Genomic DNA, 18,521 nt, shown 5'->3' on the forward strand with positions numbered 1-18,521 from the left:
TTTTTATACTTATCTTGTTTCCCCTTTCATCGTAGAATTGTATCATCAATGGAAAGAAGCGAACGACCGTATCGTAAAGCTACATGCATCCTAATTGTAGCTGTATGTGTGTAAATATAGATATACATACGCTGGACGTAATTAAGGTATTAAGTGATAAGATATTTACAAGTAAAATTTACCATAAGATATATTAGCGGTAAATGTGGCGTAGTCATCGTTCGATAGACAACCAAAGATAAGAGTCAACGAAAACTGGTTGAGAATTAATGCATTTTTAGCAAAAGAAATGATTTTCAGAAATATCGTCTGGCGTCGGTAGTTTTCAGTGTTTTATATTTGATTTGGCGAGTGACGTTAAAATGGCGCCACAACAAGTTCCGGTCGCGCTGGTTGTCGGGTGAATTCCACGGGCGAGTTTATGGGTAATATTTCCCAAGATTCTTTTGCCGTTTATAATCAAGGGGGTTAAAATTTGACGTTTGTCATCAAACTGTCAAAAAATGTTGTCCAAAGTAACACGAGAAACCATTAACACCGCGATATTTGACACGAAAACTTGATATCGTGATATAAGAGGATGATTTGTTACCGCGATATTAATAAAACGAGGCAAGAAAAATGGCGATTCATATGCGAAATGTTGAAAGGGAATTTGTTACACCGATGAACGAGTGATGAGACAAATTTGTTCCCCCTTGAAATCATAACCCTCATTACGTGCATATGCGTAAAACTCTTGGAAAATGTTATTTGTACCTATACTACGTGACAATTTATTCATATACACGTTACTCAAACCACCCTGAGATTAATACCAAAATTACGCACCTCCGTATTTATTAATCGTATCAACGTGAACGTCCTACGAAAAATTGCTATCAATGTTTAACCATTTTTTATTCTGTCCCTAAACTTCTGTGCTAACACAGAGGAAACAAAAAATTATGTCTACCCATGAGACGGTCGAGACCTCCGAAAATCCAACCATACAACAAGATTTTGCGCTCCTTCAAGGACTTGAGGTATACTTATATTATTATAACTATGACGATTTCAAATAAGAAATATTCCAAACATTTCTCAATCATAAAATGCAAACAGGCGACTACAAACTGTATCGCTTGTCCCGTTTCGCAGGATAATTCAGGGGATATATTAGAATGTCTTTCTGTAATGGTGAACGACGAAGAATCGGAAAATGGACAGGTTCAAGAGCTCGTACTTGACGATCAATTACTCGGCACAACGTTCACAGCGATTACTTTGCCTGACGGCACGCAGGCTTTTGTTACAGAAAACTATGAAGAAGATGGTAAAGAATTATAAATTCATCAGATTGCTTTGTCAGTACTCAATAGAATACTGATTTGTAATACCAAGAACTGTTTGTATTATTCATTCCCAATTTTATTAATACGAGCCGCATATTTTTCTTCCCAGAATCCGAAGAGTACAAAGATGAAGAATCGGCAATGGAACTGGAAGGTGGGGGGACAATTTTGTTGCAAGATTTGACAGAGTTAACGGATGCAAAAACACTGAAATTTCAACTGGATCCATCTTCATTTCTACAAACACAATTGGCTGCTTCCGATGAGCAAAGTGAAAATAGTTACCCACAGGTTGAACTTATCAATGGGACTGCATATATGGTCACTGGACATGTCGACGTTGATGAGGGACTGTGGGAGATTGCTGAAGAAACTTTGAAAGAAGACGAATCAAAGAAGATTGTGATAAATAAACTGTCCGAGGCGAAATTGAGGAACCAACATCCCTGTCCAAGGGAAGGTTGTACGAAAGTGTACAGCACGCCTCATCATTTAAAGGTAGTTGTAATTTTTTTTTCTATTACATGGATGCGTAACAAAAATGCTTTTACCGTTGGAATACAATTCATTGAATACAACAATCCTTTCAGGTCCATGAACGCTCTCACACAGGTCAAAGACCCTACAGGTGCTCACATTCGAAATGTAAGAAAAGCTTTTCAACTGGGTATAGCCTCAAAGCACATTTACGAACACACACTGGCGAAAAGCCCTACAAATGTCCAACCGATGATTGTAACAAGAGTTTCAAAACCTCGGGTGATTTGTTGAAACATGTTAGAACGCATACTGGGGAACGACCATTTGTTTGTCCATTCGACGGATGTGGTCGATCATTCACCACGAGTAATATTAGAAAGGTGCGTTCTTAATTTACGTGTTCAGTTTAATTTTGTACGATATAAAGTCTCACAAAAGTAACGCTAATGGACGTTCAAATCTATGAACGCATGAATCACTCAAGTTTTCATTATCTGCTGTTTCAGGTTCACGTGAGAACACATACCGGGGAGCGACCATACAAATGTACTCATCCAAAATGTGGGAAGGCCTTTGCAAGTGCGACAAACTATAAAAATCACATAAGGATTCACTCGGGCGAAAAGCCATACGTCTGTTCAATCGAAAATTGTGGCAGACGTTTCACCGAATATTCTAGTCTCTACAAACATCATTTGGTAAATTCCCAACAGTTTTTTCAGTGTGGCTCAAAATATACTTTTTATCACCTCTGTATACACGATAATTAACTGTCAATATCTGTTTGTGATTTTGTTTCGTACAGTAAACATTTATTCATTGAGCAAACGTATAATGGTTTGTAGATAACATGTCAAACTTTCATAAATGATTGGATTGAAAGCAATTGAGTTTGGATTTAGATGCAACGGTTTTTCCGAAACTTTTTCCGTACTGTAGTAATCTCTTTGTTTAATGATAAAGGAATTTCTTTCTCTCTCTTGTAATTGTTACATGATGGTTGAATTATGATTTTTTTTAGGTCCACACGCAGCAGAGGCCATTTGAATGTAAAATTTGCTTCAGAAGATACAGGCAAGGAAGCACACTTGTGATGCATAAGAGAACAGCCCATGCACTAGTTGAAAATGAAGACGGCGTTGACATTTATTTGAAAGATGCCCTAGATTTGGCAAATCAAACCAAAGGAAAACGAAAAATTTCTACTATACCAAATGTAAGTTGAGAAACTGAGAATGTGTATATTTAATTATCCACAACTATTTTAAATGATGGTTATATCAAATGTTTATAAAATATTTATAACGCGCGATTGAAATGGTGATTGTTTCGCATGATTCATTTCGTATATTACAGCAGCTGATGTTCGAGATAAATGGACAAATTAAAATATCAGATGGAACGGAAAACTCAACAGATAATGAAACCCAAATACTTTTAGTTGGCGATCCGTCGCAAATTGCAGCACTTCAGGTTGGTGTCAAGGATTACTTTAAGCACAATTTTGACGACTCAATGGGAAACAATTTTTCGTCGTTTGTAGCAAATCGGTTTAGATGACGGATTTGACACTGGAATTGATACATCGCTGGAAGGCTTAAACATAAAGATTGAAGATATAGAATTTGGATGGGACTAGTAACTGTTATAAATATACGAAATTGTAAACCCGAATAAGATTTGACTTTACTTTGAGTTCAATTTTACGCATTTGATACTTCTATACCTACGCCGATTACACTTAGTCAAAATAAAATATCAAGGCAAACAGGTACTTGTTGTTTTTGTGCATTAATACTACTAATCTCAGATTTGTTAAATTCAGTATCCTACGCACTCCCAAACTAGAAACTTCTATTTATTTTCATTAATATCAAAATAGCGTAAACATCCTAATCCCATCAGGTTGAAATATAAGTTTCATCCCAATAATCAAAAATGTTAAAGAATTTTGATTTCATATCGATTTATATTGCAGCAACGATTTCAAATTTTGATTCTAAATCATTAACATGAAATAAATAGACCCAAGAATTTTAAATTAATAAAAGACGTAATATTTTATTTATTGTTATCACTTTTTCTTCTTAAGAATATTGAACTCTGGCATCACATAATGATCAAGTAAGTCTTTGTCAAACATGAATCTCCCAAGAGCTTGATCTCCGACACCAGACAACACTGTAACGAGTCTTCCGATGTCATTAACACTTTTCATTTGATCCTCCATAAAACCAGTTACGATGAAATCACTTGCGTTCAAATCCTTATACTTTTCTGCGATGTTATTTGTCTCAACCAACTTCTCTGCCACTTCGAGTTCTAGCTCAAGAGCTACCTGAAACAAAGAATTCCCCAAATTTTACAATCACATGAAAAGCCTCTATATTACTTTGTTTACCTTAAATGCATTCAAAGGACATTTCCAGTCTTGGTTCATTGGTGCTTCTATCGAACACAAATTAACTAATCCGCCTCGCATTTTGATGTAGTCAAAAAATCTCAGAGCATGTCCGTGCTCTTCATGATGCATTTGTTTGAAAAATGATTCACATCCTGGCAAAGCTACATCCACCCGACCGAAGTAGCCTGCCTAGGTTTATAACAATATTTTGAATCTCTGCGACTCCACAGAACAATAAAATTTTTTAATATCCTGCTGCCTAGAGATTTATCAGGATTCGAATTGTTGAAATTTTCGAAGTATAAGCTGGTCTGTTTTCAGTTTTATATACTGTTAAAGTTGATCATAGAGTGTATTTAGATGCGCTCCAATATAAGCAGACATATTTCATGAAGAATTATGCAATGACAAAATCTCCAGCATAATTACGTATTATTTATAATCACCATAGAAAGGTAATAATAAAAAGCTTTCATTTCGGTAGCAAACTGTCTGTTCATAATAGCTTCCGTGTCTGGATGAAATCGAAAATTAACTCTATTTCCTGTAGGCCATAGACCTGGCAGACTTCCGCATTCCACCGGATCTCCAGCATTAGACGATGTAGATGATGAATCATCCTTGCACCTTGATGTATAATGTTGTGTTTGAAGATTGAAATTTGATTGCGGCTTGCTATTCATAAGAAAATATTTCATCTTCAGCTTATCCCATTTTTTTCATAGTAATATTACACTACAATTGTACACTGAAGGTCAAAGGTGACCATATAGTATTCAAATTTCATGAACATCACAAAATAACTACTTCTCTTTGATATAATTTTCTTTTCCTTGCGTGTCTCATATTCAGGCAGTAATAAAATTTGTTAAACTATAAGAAATATATTCGGTAAGATACTTTCAATTATGTCTTACAGGCTACTGATATCCCAACGTGACCACAAAATTAGAGAGCTTAAGCACAGTTTGTAAATATCATAACTTTTTGTTATGAACAGCATATGCAACCGTCGATATTGGGGGGATAAAGTTTTCATCGTGATTCTACAACTATATTACATTTGGTAAATACTTTTTTCCACGAAAACTGTTCTGAATTTTGAGTCCCAATGCATATAGTCGATCATTACATCGCAATAAAATTGTATAAAACTTTCCATCAGTCATTCTGCTTGTTGCAATTGTTTCGATGTATACTTTGTCATTCTTATTTCAACCAAAATGTAGCCAGCACTGGAAAGGTATAATGTGAAAAAATTAATACAAGGTTGTATTGACCAAATACATTGAATATTTATATTCAATATTCTCTATATTTTCTTTGACAAATCTGTGAGGACGTATAAAATGTAGATGAATAAATATGCCCTCGATTTATCCAGGAATAGAATAAACTAGTATTTCAAGATCAAGTTCTTTATTTCTCAGTATCTAAGATACTGAGGTTGTGTAAGCAAAAGCACACATATTTAAAAAATACTTCAATATATCCTTACAGATAAGCTTTAGTAAAAGTTGAAGAATACTTGAGTATTAAAACTATCGACATCAAACATATAATAATCTTGATGTATGCATGTTTGCATTATTGCAATTAAAATTGACTATATGAGTTACCTAATTATAAAACTGAAAGCCTTTTTCGCCAATCAGCGATCAGTCCATATACATGACTCAGTACTTGTGCAGAAAAATTATCCTATACTGCCCATGTTATAATCCAACTATTGGAAATTACAGCAACTGATATGCAAGATTTAAATATTAGATACAGCAAATATTTTGACTGATAAAAGCTTTTCAATCACAGAAAATTAACAATCACAGATTATCGTCAAAAATAATCTCAATTGCAAATATTTCCGCAATGAGAGAATGGTGTGTTTTAGTCTGAATCCTGTAACTGTTTATCAAACATAAAAACGCCCAGGCCTTCGCCAACCCTTTCAAGGTTGGTGACATGGTTTCCAATTTCCTTGATGGAATCAACTTGTTCCTGCAGAAACTCCGTCTCCAAAAAGTCCAAAAAGTTTGGATCACTGTGGACAGATGCTGTGGTATGTAGATTGAGCAAGCTCTGCAAATTGAAGCAAGAAATTATACTAACTCATTTGCAAATAAATGATTCAATGGCTAATGTTTGGTAAATCTGGGAGAAGCCTCGTCACAAACATGTTATGTTGAGCAAACAAAGTTTTGCTTCGTTCATAATCTTGTTATTTTTTATCATACCTCGTTTACTTTTTTCTCCAAGTTCAGCGCTTCAATCATGGCATCTTTACCGGTACCCCAATCACCTTTCTCAGGGCATTTGATATCCATAAAAACGATTCTGCCTCCGCGTTTATTTTGGTAAGTTAAGAACTTCATAGCATGGTTGCGTTCGTCATCTGAAGCCTTCTTGAAGTAGCTGCTGAGACCAGATAGGGCAATGTCATGACGATCAAAGTGATAGGCCTGAAAAAGTGTAACAACTACACATCTAAGGCACTACGTACAAGTTGAAGTTAATTAATTAAATTAAACAAGAATTATCTATATTTACCATTGAAAGATACACGTAACTGGCATACAATTCCAAGTTAATTTGATTATTCAAAGCGTTTTCACATTCGGGGTGAAAATTTTGTCTTATCATACTCATGGCTAGAGGATGTTTTAAAAGTTGAAAAAGTCGCGGTTGCAAGGGAAATTACTCGTGATCGGTGAAGCTCTACTTTATTAATTCTGCCGAAGAATTCTCAATAGTCATACAGAGAATTGATTCACGTGATGATACTTAGACAGAATGTTGCAAAAATGTAAATGCGAAGTGTGATGCCGTATTGCGCAGGACGAACAGCTGTTGTGTAAATCCCGATCGGGTTGCAGTAACGTCGAAATTTTCGATAAGTTTTCGGTACAATTTACAGCTGTGCAGCACGACGCAGTCGTAACCATGCATGTATTACATTCACCGATATTTCAAAATAGGAGTTATAACAGTTTGCATTATTTGAAGGCAAATCAACGTAAATACAGCCAAAATCATTCGGGAAATCATGAAAGAAAATGAGCGTACATTTTTCATTTTTACAATTTTGATTCATACTTTGAAATATGGGATCCAGCTGGTTTCATTGTACAGACTATTTTTTAAATTCTTTCAGTCAGATGGATTTCAAAATTCAAAGGTTCTTTACTCTTTTTATTGTTCTGAGCGTCGATTGAAGACTGTTGAAAACAGTTACCCTAATGGGGTTTTCTGCGTCATGAGTCTTATGGGATTGCGTGTTTAAACGGTTCCCGCCGATAAGAAAGCTACCGGATATTGTGATCCTAGGCATACATACCCGCAAAGAACTAGGTACGAAAATTTGCCTAGGAGCCTTTAAATTCTAATAACGTCCACTGCGTATTGTTAGACCGTTGTTATTAAAAAAAGGTTATTACGGGAAGACGTCAAGTACAAAATTTTTATTTTTGCTAATATCTTGAGACCAGGCAATTTTATTTTTAGTATATGTCGTTTTGCAGTAATCCGTTCACGTTAAAACAGCGTATAAAGCACCGTTGACTGAAGCATACGGAAGCACATAGCGTTGTACTGTTCAATCCGGTACGCGGTCGGTAAGTAGAGACGACACGAAGTGATGTTACCATCGCTCACCACGTGTACCCAGATAATACAGAGTTGAATATTATTATGCCTATGAAATGACGAACGGAACAGACTGAAACTTTCATACAACCCCGTATGGACGCCGTATACTTTTCAACTACGTAGATTCATCTGGGCAAAATTCCGCAATGTCAATCTAATTCTATCGGATCGACAAAAATAATGTTATTTCAATAGATGCACACTGATCATGCACCTGGTTTACTGTTAACAGAGTTAGAAACCTTTTCCTGATGCAAAGGATGGGAGACATAGTCGAAGAAGTTAATCAAAGGATGGAAATATGTAGTTGTTCCTATATGTACCTTATGTAACTTCTGTACATATGTTTGCTACTTAACTCGTACCGTTAACTGAATATAATAATATGTATCTTCGGTCAACGCTCATATCTTCATTCCGACAGAACATGCAGCTGACATACAAAAATAATATCTTAACTGACGTTAGATTTCCGTGATTTAAAAAAAATGCAGTTTATTTGCAGCGGAAAATCCAGGCCTTTCTACATAAAAATACTACTTGTAAATATTTTTTGGAAATTACGTAAGACTCGATTGATACTAATGTCCATGCTCTAACAAACCTCGATGAACTCGGCCAATCATTATCACAAAAGTAATTTCAAAAAATTTGAAGTTGATCAAGGTTCCCTTTTTCAACTTTTACTCGTATTACTTGGTTAAATTGCGACTCTGTCCGCTGACCCCCAAACACAAAATTGTTCAAAAATTTATTATCAATTAGCCCAGATTATAATTACTCATAGCTGTCTACTTCGCTTGAGCTTAGTTTTTTTGTTCTTCATCGTTTATCACGGGTGACGTGCTCATTTGTTATGCAAATATCGTGTTTTATTGTAAAAACTTGTATCGACTGCGAAAGTTTAAGCGTGGAAGAAAGATGTTGAAATTGGCTAACTATAAATTCCCAAAGGAATATCCACCTTGTTGACTTTAATTAGGAAACCAAATTTATCAAAAAGGAAAATGTATTAACGTGGAATTCACTCTGACTAAACTAGAGAAATCCGAAGATATTACGATTCCACATGCGTTACACATTACTGAAGCATGGAGTTTTATTGACAATCAGTTCCATTTATGCAAGAATAAAATTGTCTTTTAAAAACGACAATATATATGTTAGTATTTTTTCAGTGAAAATAAGTTCACTTATGCTTGTTTCCACACCACCGGAAGCGGTAGAGCACTCGGCGCGTTTTTTTTTTACGTGGTATCCCCAGTAGGCCTACTCCACGGAGAATAATAGCAAGACCGATCTTACCTTCTTCGAAAAAAATTCCAGATGACTTTTTTTCACATGTTACTTATGATAAATTGTTTTACCCAATTAATTTGTACTTGCGTATATTCGCAGTTTGTTCAAAATTTTTCAGTTCATATAACCCGCTATTTATTATCGATGAAAGATGACTGTTTTAATTATGCAAGAAAGATGGTTGTTCTATTGGGGATTAAGGGTGATTGTTTCTATCTTATGGGTGAACGGTGATTGAGTTTGGATGTTCGCAAACGGTTGTTATTCTTACGAGGTATGAGATAATCACTAAAATGGAGAACTTGGTCAATACATAAAGCAATTAACTAGACCAAGATCGAAAACACGCATCGCTTTGGCGTTTACCTGTTGGAAGACGATGCAGACATCTTTGAAGAAATGGAAACAAATCTGAGTAGAATAAGCACAACCCCTAAAATACGACATAGCTCTATAATTCTACAGTGAAATACAAACTGAACATGACCTATGAGAGATTCGAGAAAAAAAGTCTCGACACTAAAACGATTGCAATAAAACGCTGTTGAACCATTAACAAAAACTACAGCTGAATAAACTTTACCACACTTTGTAATCATGATGATGCTGAACTACATCGCAAAATCTATGTATCGGTGAAAACAAGATGACTGACCCTGAACTAGACCTGAACCAAACCTGAATCAGACTTAAGCCTAAACAATGGAAAGTTAATTTTTCACCACAGTCAATAAAACTCAGTTACCTGGAACAGAGAAAAATATAATTAGTGACATATGTCGACACAGACAAAAATAAACTTAACTTAGATATGTAAAAAATGTTTAGTTAACGAAAAAGAGACAAATTAGTTAATTGACACAGACGTAACATTCGATTAGCTGAAACAAAAAAAAACGTTTGATTAGCTGAAAGAGACAAAAAATTTGATTGGCTGAAACAGACAAAAGGTTTGATTAGCAGAACAGACAAAATGTTTAATTAGCTAAAGGAGACAAAAAATTTGATTCGCTGAAACAGATAGAGGTATGGTTAGCACAATCACATAAGTCCATATACTGACAAAAAAGGGTCAACTCCAACATGATATTCGCTTTAATATCCGTTGCTTCGATTATTAATATGATGAGTAGGAATTCTCGACCTCGTATATAATCTGTTATTGTATCTTGGTGATACGGGTTCGATTATTAATTGTATTGATGAATAAATACATACTAAATTTTTTGAATTTTTTTGTGCTTTGAGTTATTAAAGTAAATATCCTTTTCGACTGAACATTCTATAATTCTCAGTGCATTTTTTGAAAAATCGGTTTTGTTGCCCTGAAACAGAAAAACATACGATCAGTCAAACGAGTGTTTCTGTACATTCAGATATATTTCATAAATACTTACGCCAAGATTCTCCACTGTCACTATACACTACCGAGATTTTTGTACCAGCGTGTTGAGCGCCGGCTTTCAAATGCCGCGCTTTCTCTTATAACTGAAAAGTATCAAGTCCACGCGCAAAAGCCGACATGGAACTTGAAAACTTTTTTATTCGTAAAAAAAATTGACCGAAGGGTTGAAAGATCAGCACATCGGGAGTGCGTAACTCTTTCATATACTGTTTGCAAAATCAACGCGTAAAAAATCGTGTCGATTCGAGTTATTAATTTACGCGTAAAAAATCGTGTCGATTCCAGTTATTAATTTACGCGCAAAAGGCTGCGTCTACTTCTCGTGATTATGCGCAATCAGGCGCGACAGATAAACTGTCAAAAGATTTGTATTATCTGGGACTTGTTATATACTGTTTGCAAAATCGAGGCGTAAAAAAACGTATCTAATTCTCGTTATTAATTTACGCGCAAAAGGCTGCGTCCACGTCTCGTGATTATGCGCAATAAGGCGCGACAGATAAGCTGTCAAAAAATTTGTATTATCCGGGACTTGTTGTACACTGTCTGCAAAATCAACGCGTAAGAAAACGTGTCCGATTTAATTTATTACCTTACGCGCAGAAGGCTGCGTCTAATTCTCGTGATTAATCTACGCGCAATAAGGCGCGGTAGATTAATCTGTCAAAAACCTTGTATCATCTAGGGCTTGTTCCAAAAATTCTGTAGAAACCCAATCCACATCTGCATCTTTTTAAATTAGATACATTACTATGCGAATTGTTGTTCTAAGAATACAAATCGATATCGGGAGGGAGGTTGGAGAGCATGCATTATTGTGTGGCGTGACGGTCGGCGGTCCTCTTCGACGCGAAGTCTTCGAGCTCAGCATCTCTCCCCATCTAGCGTACCACGGAACGAAATAGATGGTCCAGAGATACATTTTGCCCATTCAGACAATCACAGAGATCAATTGAATGTAATAATGATCGGTAATGACTAAATAATTAAATTAAATAACAATTGAATAATGGTTACAGAGTGATAAAGAATGGGAAATTCAATTTCGTTAATATTGAAAAGCTTACAAATGGTCGAGAGACTTGAATATGGAGTCTTTTGGGAAGAAAATTTCTGTGATCGTTTGACGCTGTGGATTCAAAAGTTAGTAACATCACGGTACTTCGCGACCTTCCTACCCTTGCCTGTTTCCCAACGGAACCACCCAACGGAAAAGAGAGACTCTCACATACACATGCATAAACCCCGCGACGGATCCCAAAACGTTCAGCTACCTACCCGGTTACCTATATCCGATCTAAGCGATTCTCCATTTTTTCCAACACACATCATTCTTCATCATTTGCGCCGTGGTTACCGACTTACATTTTCGTTGGTTACCTGTTGGGAGCAAAATGTTTTTGTATCATAGTCTGCCTACTCAGAATACTGCAATATCGCGGTTGTATCCCGCCAACCCTAATATTGTATGTATTATTTTAGTAAATATTGGCAGACTATCGGTACATTAACCTTTTGTAAAATTGGTTAAAAACATCCTATATGCCAATTAGCATTTTTCTAAGCGAGCTGAGCCTGCAGTTGATCAATATACTTGTTGGCTGTTAAAAGATTGAAAATGATATATAATATAAGATGCAATTTGATTACGTTACGTTATGCCAGACTTTGGAATTTTGTCGGTTTAACAATATTGTGAATAATTGAATATGTTCAAACCTCAGGTGAACCCACCACTTAAACGACATCGGTAAATTCAAACGTAGATTATTACATCAGTTACGAAATACAATTCGATCTCGCGATTGTCGAGTAAGCGATGGTTACCTGTCGCGATGCTCATTCCACTTTTAGCAACGCGCAAAATTTCTAACTTTAAGCAGGCTACGGTAAATTAAATTGCGAAAAAAAAATTACTCGACAAAGTCAAGCACGTTGCGACCGTGAATGAGCCTATCCATGCAGCTAAGAAATCCAAGATTCGTGTAACAATTGTTACCGCCACGCCACGTGACATAGGAATCCCAGGGAAATACCCGTAACCTAACACATGCAAACTCACCAACGTTGCCGAGAAATGAAAGAGTTACTCGGAAGTCTCTGCTTAAATCTGTGAAAAACAAAATAGAAGACTTGAATTAATTTTGTAAATTGGCTTTTAGTTTGCAAATTAATTATTATTGTTGTCCAGTTTCATATTTATGCATTGCATGTAATGCAAGAACAAAAGTCCGACTTTAAATGTACCACCTTGAATCAATGGAAAATATCAATCAAGAAATAAAATAAGTATTGTTACCTCGACTCTGGACTGCTCCACGCTTTTACACGTAGTAGTTCTTGTAGCATCTCAGGGTCGTTGGTGAAGCGACGCACGTTTTACACAATTCAGGTCTTCACTAATCTCTTATAATCCACAAAATCCGCACCGCAATAACTCTAGCACTCGATACTACACTCACTTGTTGTGCTGCAGCTGTCTATTTGAACCGACTGAATAAACTTGCTAATAATGCAACTGCGCATTTACCAAAAATCAGCGAAAAAAATAATAAAATTGATATTCCACGCATAGAGACAAACGCGGTCTGAATGTTGAACCGATACTGAGATCACGCGATTTCGGTCCGATTGGTCGGAAACGACTGATGCCGCACGGCGCTCAGAAGAAACTAAAATCAGTTCTCTGAAGGACGGAAGATAATAATTCCCCCGCCCTCTCTGTCGCTCTTCACATGGAGTGGGGGTAGCTGCACGCGCCTGCCTAGCTGTTTTTCCCCTCTTGTAGCCACTACTCGATGAGTAGAGCGACAAAGAGGGCGAGAGAATTATTATCTGCTGTCCTTTAAGGAACCGATTCGTATCTGTTCATGGGACGCTTACACCGTTGCTGACGCTCTATTTTTTAACACGGTGTGCGGTAAGTTCGTTTTACCGTGCCTGCGGAACGTGCGGTAAGTGAATTTTACCTTTACAGCGATCTCTAGAATTATAATAACATACTCCTGCGTACTGTGTATTGACCAGATTATAATCGATGTAAACAAACGCGGCGCTAAGGAGCGAAGGCGATACTCGGATTAATAACATCGATTACAAAAGGTCATATTAGCTTTCCTTTGTGTACCAAAACCACTTTTATCAGATCTTATCGCGAACTTACCACAACTTGTGTCAAAAAATTGTATACATAACTCGTAGGGGCAGGTATCACCTACTTCCTGCACTTGTCACGTAACGTACTATTATATCTATCGTCTCAGCGGCCGGGCGAAAACACCGCGTAAGCTACGCACAACGCGATCAAATGTTTAAAGCATTAGCGTAACATGCAACGTCAGGCGAAGTATGAATTCTCCGACCACTTACGGATATTTCTTGAATGGGATTTTCTCTGCTTTTCAATTTCACTGTGCAACGGTATGTCACCAATGTTTTGCACGCGATAATTGTTAGCAGAGACTACTCATCTCTGGTTGTTAGTTATGAAGAACTTCTTTTACCGACGTGGTTAGTTGCTTGGTTGATAATACGTGAAATTGCTAATACCCCCAAACCTAGCCAGACCCGGCAAACTGTCAGGCAAAATAACCCGGGGTTATCAGTCTTTATATATCCTCAGTCAACGGTCAACCGTATCCTCGAAAGGCTAGGTATCCTCCTTGCGTAGACGCCCATAGTCTGTACGACCGTGGTCCGTCCACAGAGATGCTAATGTATTAGAAGGGTATGCGCATGTGTGAGTGCTTACTTGTCATTGGCTGCTCCGGAGTGTTTCCGGGAATCGTGAGTAACCGAAACGCGCTTCTGAAGTGTGACGTGTATTTCGAGTCATTTCGTGAGTTCCACTTGTTCTGCGATCGCCGATTGTGCGTAGGACATAGGTTAGTAAAGAGTGGTGAAGAGCATTTCCGATTAACAGGACGTTTCTAATTACGCAGTTCTGTGGGCTTGGCTGTATTGTCGGCCTTGTAATTTCAGCCTAAATCGTGCATAGGAAACCGTTTTATTTTGCCCGACTTCGCCTGAGTAAATCAAAAGTAAACAAAATGACGTTCGTTTCGCCGATGCCGAGTCGTGAATTTCTTTGGGATGTCTTCCAAAGGTGAGTTTGTAATCCATTTACAAGGAATACCTACAAACTATTTTTATTGGGAGTTTAACGAGACTTGATATTCGTAATTGATTGCACGTGACGTGTTCTCGACGACAAACTTTCTTTCCTCCCGATTGATATGCGGCGTCATATTACGTTTAAGTGTATCGTCCTTGTATTTTCGAACGCTTAGTAATCTTACTGCTAGAAAATTGGAACGTTTTGAAAATGGGTTTAAATGATTCTATCGTCAACTACTTCACTTTTGTGCTTTCCAATCGCCTCTATTCTTGCGAAAGTGGAACGTGTGAAAGTAATAATATTTCGTGGTCAGTAAATGCCGCTAATGCTTGCCGTTTTAAAACTATTATACATTTTCCTCCAGTTTCCTCTGATACTTATATGTAATTTATTTCTACAGAGTTGATAAAGACCATTCTGGAGCAATAACAGCCGAAGAACTTCAAGTAGCTCTTTCTAATGGAACCTGGACTCCGTTCAATCCTGAAACAGTTCGTTTGATGATTGGTAAGTTTCAAAAAGATGTTACATTTGTTTCATCGTTATGCTGTTCTGTTTTACTGCTTGAAATTAAATTCTTGAAATTAATATGCAAAAATTAATAATATTCATATATAATAATAAATCTTAACTTTATTTTTCAATTACCTGACGTGAAGTTGTATGCATGAATCAATGGTACTGGAAATGAATTTAAACCCTGAAATAGACGGATTTCTGTGAATATTCAAAACAGTCTTGCACTTTTGCTATGCACTTGAGATATACCAGCAAATCAATGTGCAGAAATTATTAAAATCTTTGTGAGATTATGTGCTTTCATTTACTTTGTAATTGCCAAGTCTGGAAACCTGTAGTTAAACTAGAATTTATATACTTTAATTGACATACATTACTAAGAATTGAGAAATAATACTGTCTCCAAATATTATGCAACATGAATGTTATGGTTTTGAGCATGTTTCTGAGAAGCATAGAAATCTCACTACACAGAGTCAAATTTGATATGAAAAGTTGTTGCCCAGGTACCAACCACTGTTACAATAAGTCGTTACTCAAGCATGTGAAAAGAATGTCAGATTTGCTTGGTAGTCAGAAATCATTGTTCGTCATTGACAGCGTGGAGAATGAGTAAATTTTTTAGAAAATATTTGTTTGCAGCATGACAGTGGTATTTTTTCTCATTTAATATGTATGTAATAAGTCAGTCATGATGATTCTCTCCATGCAGGTATGTTTGATATTGACAAAATCGATCCTGCTTCTCCAGGTATGTTTGACAAAAACCAAACTGGAACGGTCAGCTTTGAAGAATTTGGAGCTTTGTGGAAATACGTTACTGATTGGCAGAGTTGCTTTCGTTCATTTGATCGTGACAATAGCGGAAATATTGATCGTGATGAACTCAAAACTGCACTTACCAATTTTGGATACCGTTTGTCAGACCATATAATCAATACGCTTATACGGAAGTATGATCGTGGCGGCAGGGGGACTATATATTTTGACGATTTTATCCAATGTTGCATCGTTCTATATGTAAGCATACTCTGAATTACATTTTGATTCATATATAGTTTGAAAGATAAAATCTCTGCGTCAGTAATGAGTCATTGTACATAAGGACTTATTGACACTCGATCATGTAACTGCTTAATCTTTGCTCAATAATATCACTGAATTTTGGTACCAATAAACTTTTGCAACAGTAGCCAATAAAATACTCTTTTGCATTAATAAAAATAATAAAATCAAATTACAATCATTTTATTATTGCAAGTGTATATTTAATTATTACCGTTTTCACTTACAGACATTGACATCGGCCTTTAGACAGTTTGACACCGATCAAGATGGAGTGATAACAATTCACTACGAGCAATTCCTTGGGATGGTATTTAATCTTAAAGTTTGAAGAAGAATGTATACAGAGTATATGTTCTAAGTATTTTGTGGCACATTCTCATAATTACTATAATATTATTATTTTTAGTATTGTTATATTCAGAAGAATGTGAAACTATTATCAATATCGTTATTGATGTATTTACATCTAGTGCAACTGATCTTATATTTGTGATTAAACAAGTCCCAATTACGTTTTTTTCGCACTATTACACTTATCTAATGTATAAACATGTATTCCAGAAGCTTTCATAGATTACGTTCTTGCATTAATTACATTCACTGCTGTTTCTCCATGCAGTAATGCTACATTATTTTTATATGCAAAATTTTATTAATTATATTATTGGTCGTGGCTAATAACTATTGGTATACATATATGTATATAGGTGATAATACATACACCACTATATCTTTACTAATTATAACTAATCAATATTATTATGCAAATGCCAATTTATCAAATATGTTATCTTTCGTAAGCAAAACCTAAGTGACGAAAATATTACCGTGATATCTCTTGTTCCTCTAGCCTATTAAATTAGGTAAGCATGTTGCGGACTGCTTTAAAAATATGTCGTTAACTTTGGCACACGTTTTAATAAGCATTTACACCAAGAATGTATCAAGTAAGCAAATATGGTTAGATGTAATGAAAAACGATAAAACAAATTTGTATTCAATTTTTTGTGGATTTTAATCGACAAAATGATCGGAATGGTGTTATTTTCAACTTGAGCCAGTCATAATATGATTTAAAAAATTTATATCACGAATCATCGGACACAAATGGATATTTTTTTGAGTACGATTCGGAATTCGAAGTGGAATGTGTGTAAGATTTTTTACAAATGTGTCAGATACAATAAAATCTCTGCCAAACAATTCTAACTACCTGGAAACGTTATAAACTTTGAATTACAGCCTTTGATATTTGCAAATAAAAACTACATGAAAGATGTAGCAAAATTTTATATTATATACATTTAACTTTGTATATGCCACTTTTTTTACAAATACCGGTTGACGATGATACAAATGGTGCCAAAGTGATACTATCGAGCTTGTATTCACTTTCACTATGCATACATTCTCTGATAAGAATTAATGAATTCTCATGTGGATTTTCTAAATATGCTTGAGCTACAAATATAAATGTACAAATAAATGTACAGGAGTTGTTAAATTGTTAGATTTTTTAAAAAAATGTATCGAAATATTCTTGCCTAAAGTTATATTTCGTTTTCAGAGATATCTATGGTTCGAGTTCTAACTTTTTATGTAGCTCACGCAGAGCGCCCAAATGTATATCAGCATTATTATTTAAGAATGACATGTAGTTTCACCATTTATTAGTGAAAGCCTTCTGCGTATAACACTATGTTATATCATTGACCGATTACCAAGATCTAACAATAAAATGTGTCAATGTCAATTATGCCTATGTATAAAAAGAGTACTAACTGAGTAAACAAAAAAAATCACTTCAAAAAATGCTTTTATAATCTTTCTACTCCATTTGTAGTTGTTCCCTATTTCTTATACGTTCATCTATTTTCCAATTATTTTTATAGCTATTTGAAAATATGTAAAATAGCTTTATGAAGAAAATAAATCTTCTCCTTATACGTGATATTCTCAATACCTTCCTTTATCTCTTGATTTTTTTGTTTTATGAAATATTGATTAATTATGTAGGTACCTACTTCTGATCGTTTTGACATGGTAAATTAGTAGCACTTTTGAAGCACCCCACCGTGTCCTGCATGAAATATTGCAAAAATTTTGGAAAAAATTTGTCTTAAAGATGATATTAAAATATGTCTAAATATTGAAAAATCCACCGAGATGAAAAAAGAAAGAGTCCCACTCATTTTTTATTACTACTCGCAAGTCGCGGGCTCATATGCCTATGATTCCGACGTTTGGTGA

The 18,521-nt window shown here is 35.6% G+C and overlaps 4 protein-coding genes across 12 annotated transcripts; 2 read left to right on the forward strand and 2 right to left on the reverse strand.

Moving 5' to 3' along the window:
• Positions 1-334: 334 nt before the first annotated feature.
• LOC107217561 (zinc finger protein 143) lies at positions 335-4,890 on the forward strand. 8 transcript variants are annotated; one of them, XM_046742711.1, is made up of 9 exons: positions 335-425; positions 933-1,025; positions 1,105-1,315; positions 1,444-1,832; positions 1,925-2,194; positions 2,321-2,512; positions 2,836-3,030; positions 3,171-3,287; positions 4,769-4,890. In XM_046742711.1, the coding sequence occupies exons 2-9, from the start codon at positions 948-950 to the stop codon at positions 4,814-4,816; spliced, it is 1,500 nt and encodes a 499-aa protein (XP_046598667.1). In that variant the 5' UTR covers positions 335-425; positions 933-947; the 3' UTR covers positions 4,817-4,890. The 8 variants fall into 8 exon arrangements, with proteins under 8 accessions (XP_046598667.1, XP_046598660.1, XP_046598664.1 ...); XM_046742704.1 differs by lacking the exon at positions 4,769-4,890 and adding an exon at positions 3,358-3,515; XM_046742708.1 differs by lacking the exon at positions 4,769-4,890 and adding an exon at positions 3,358-3,515 and having other exon boundaries at positions 3,174-3,287.
• Positions 3,889-4,916, reverse strand: LOC107217546 (soma ferritin-like). Its single transcript, XM_015655111.2, has 3 exons — positions 4,665-4,916; positions 4,216-4,407; positions 3,889-4,152 (listed from the first exon to the last, which is right to left on the reverse strand). Exons 1-3 carry the CDS (start codon positions 4,914-4,916, stop codon positions 3,889-3,891), a joined length of 708 nt encoding a protein of 235 aa, XP_015510597.2.
• Positions 4,917-5,307: 391 nt separating this feature from the next.
• On the reverse strand, positions 5,308-7,074 carry LOC107217550 (soma ferritin). The gene is made up of 3 exons (XM_015655115.2): positions 6,766-7,074; positions 6,453-6,677; positions 5,308-6,297 (listed from the first exon to the last, which is right to left on the reverse strand). The coding sequence occupies exons 1-3, from the start codon at positions 6,862-6,864 to the stop codon at positions 6,106-6,108; spliced, it is 516 nt and encodes a 171-aa protein (XP_015510601.1). The 5' UTR covers positions 6,865-7,074; the 3' UTR covers positions 5,308-6,105.
• Positions 7,075-14,228: 7,154 nt separating this feature from the next.
• On the forward strand, positions 14,229-18,222 carry LOC107217549 (programmed cell death protein 6). Of its 2 annotated transcripts, none has more exons than XM_015655113.2 (4): positions 14,229-14,672; positions 15,085-15,191; positions 15,916-16,223; positions 16,498-18,222. In XM_015655113.2, the coding sequence occupies exons 1-4, from the start codon at positions 14,617-14,619 to the stop codon at positions 16,597-16,599; spliced, it is 573 nt and encodes a 190-aa protein (XP_015510599.1). In that variant the 5' UTR covers positions 14,229-14,616; the 3' UTR covers positions 16,600-18,222. The 2 variants fall into 2 exon arrangements, with proteins under 2 accessions (XP_015510599.1, XP_015510600.1); XM_015655114.2 differs by having other exon boundaries at positions 14,235-14,672; positions 15,955-16,223.
• Positions 18,223-18,521: the final 299 nt, after the last annotated feature.

Source organism: Neodiprion lecontei, chromosome 6, assembly GCF_021901455.1.
Source record: "Neodiprion lecontei isolate iyNeoLeco1 chromosome 6, iyNeoLeco1.1, whole genome shotgun sequence".
In the NCBI taxonomy this organism is placed as follows: domain Eukaryota; kingdom Metazoa; phylum Arthropoda; class Insecta; order Hymenoptera; family Diprionidae; genus Neodiprion; species Neodiprion lecontei.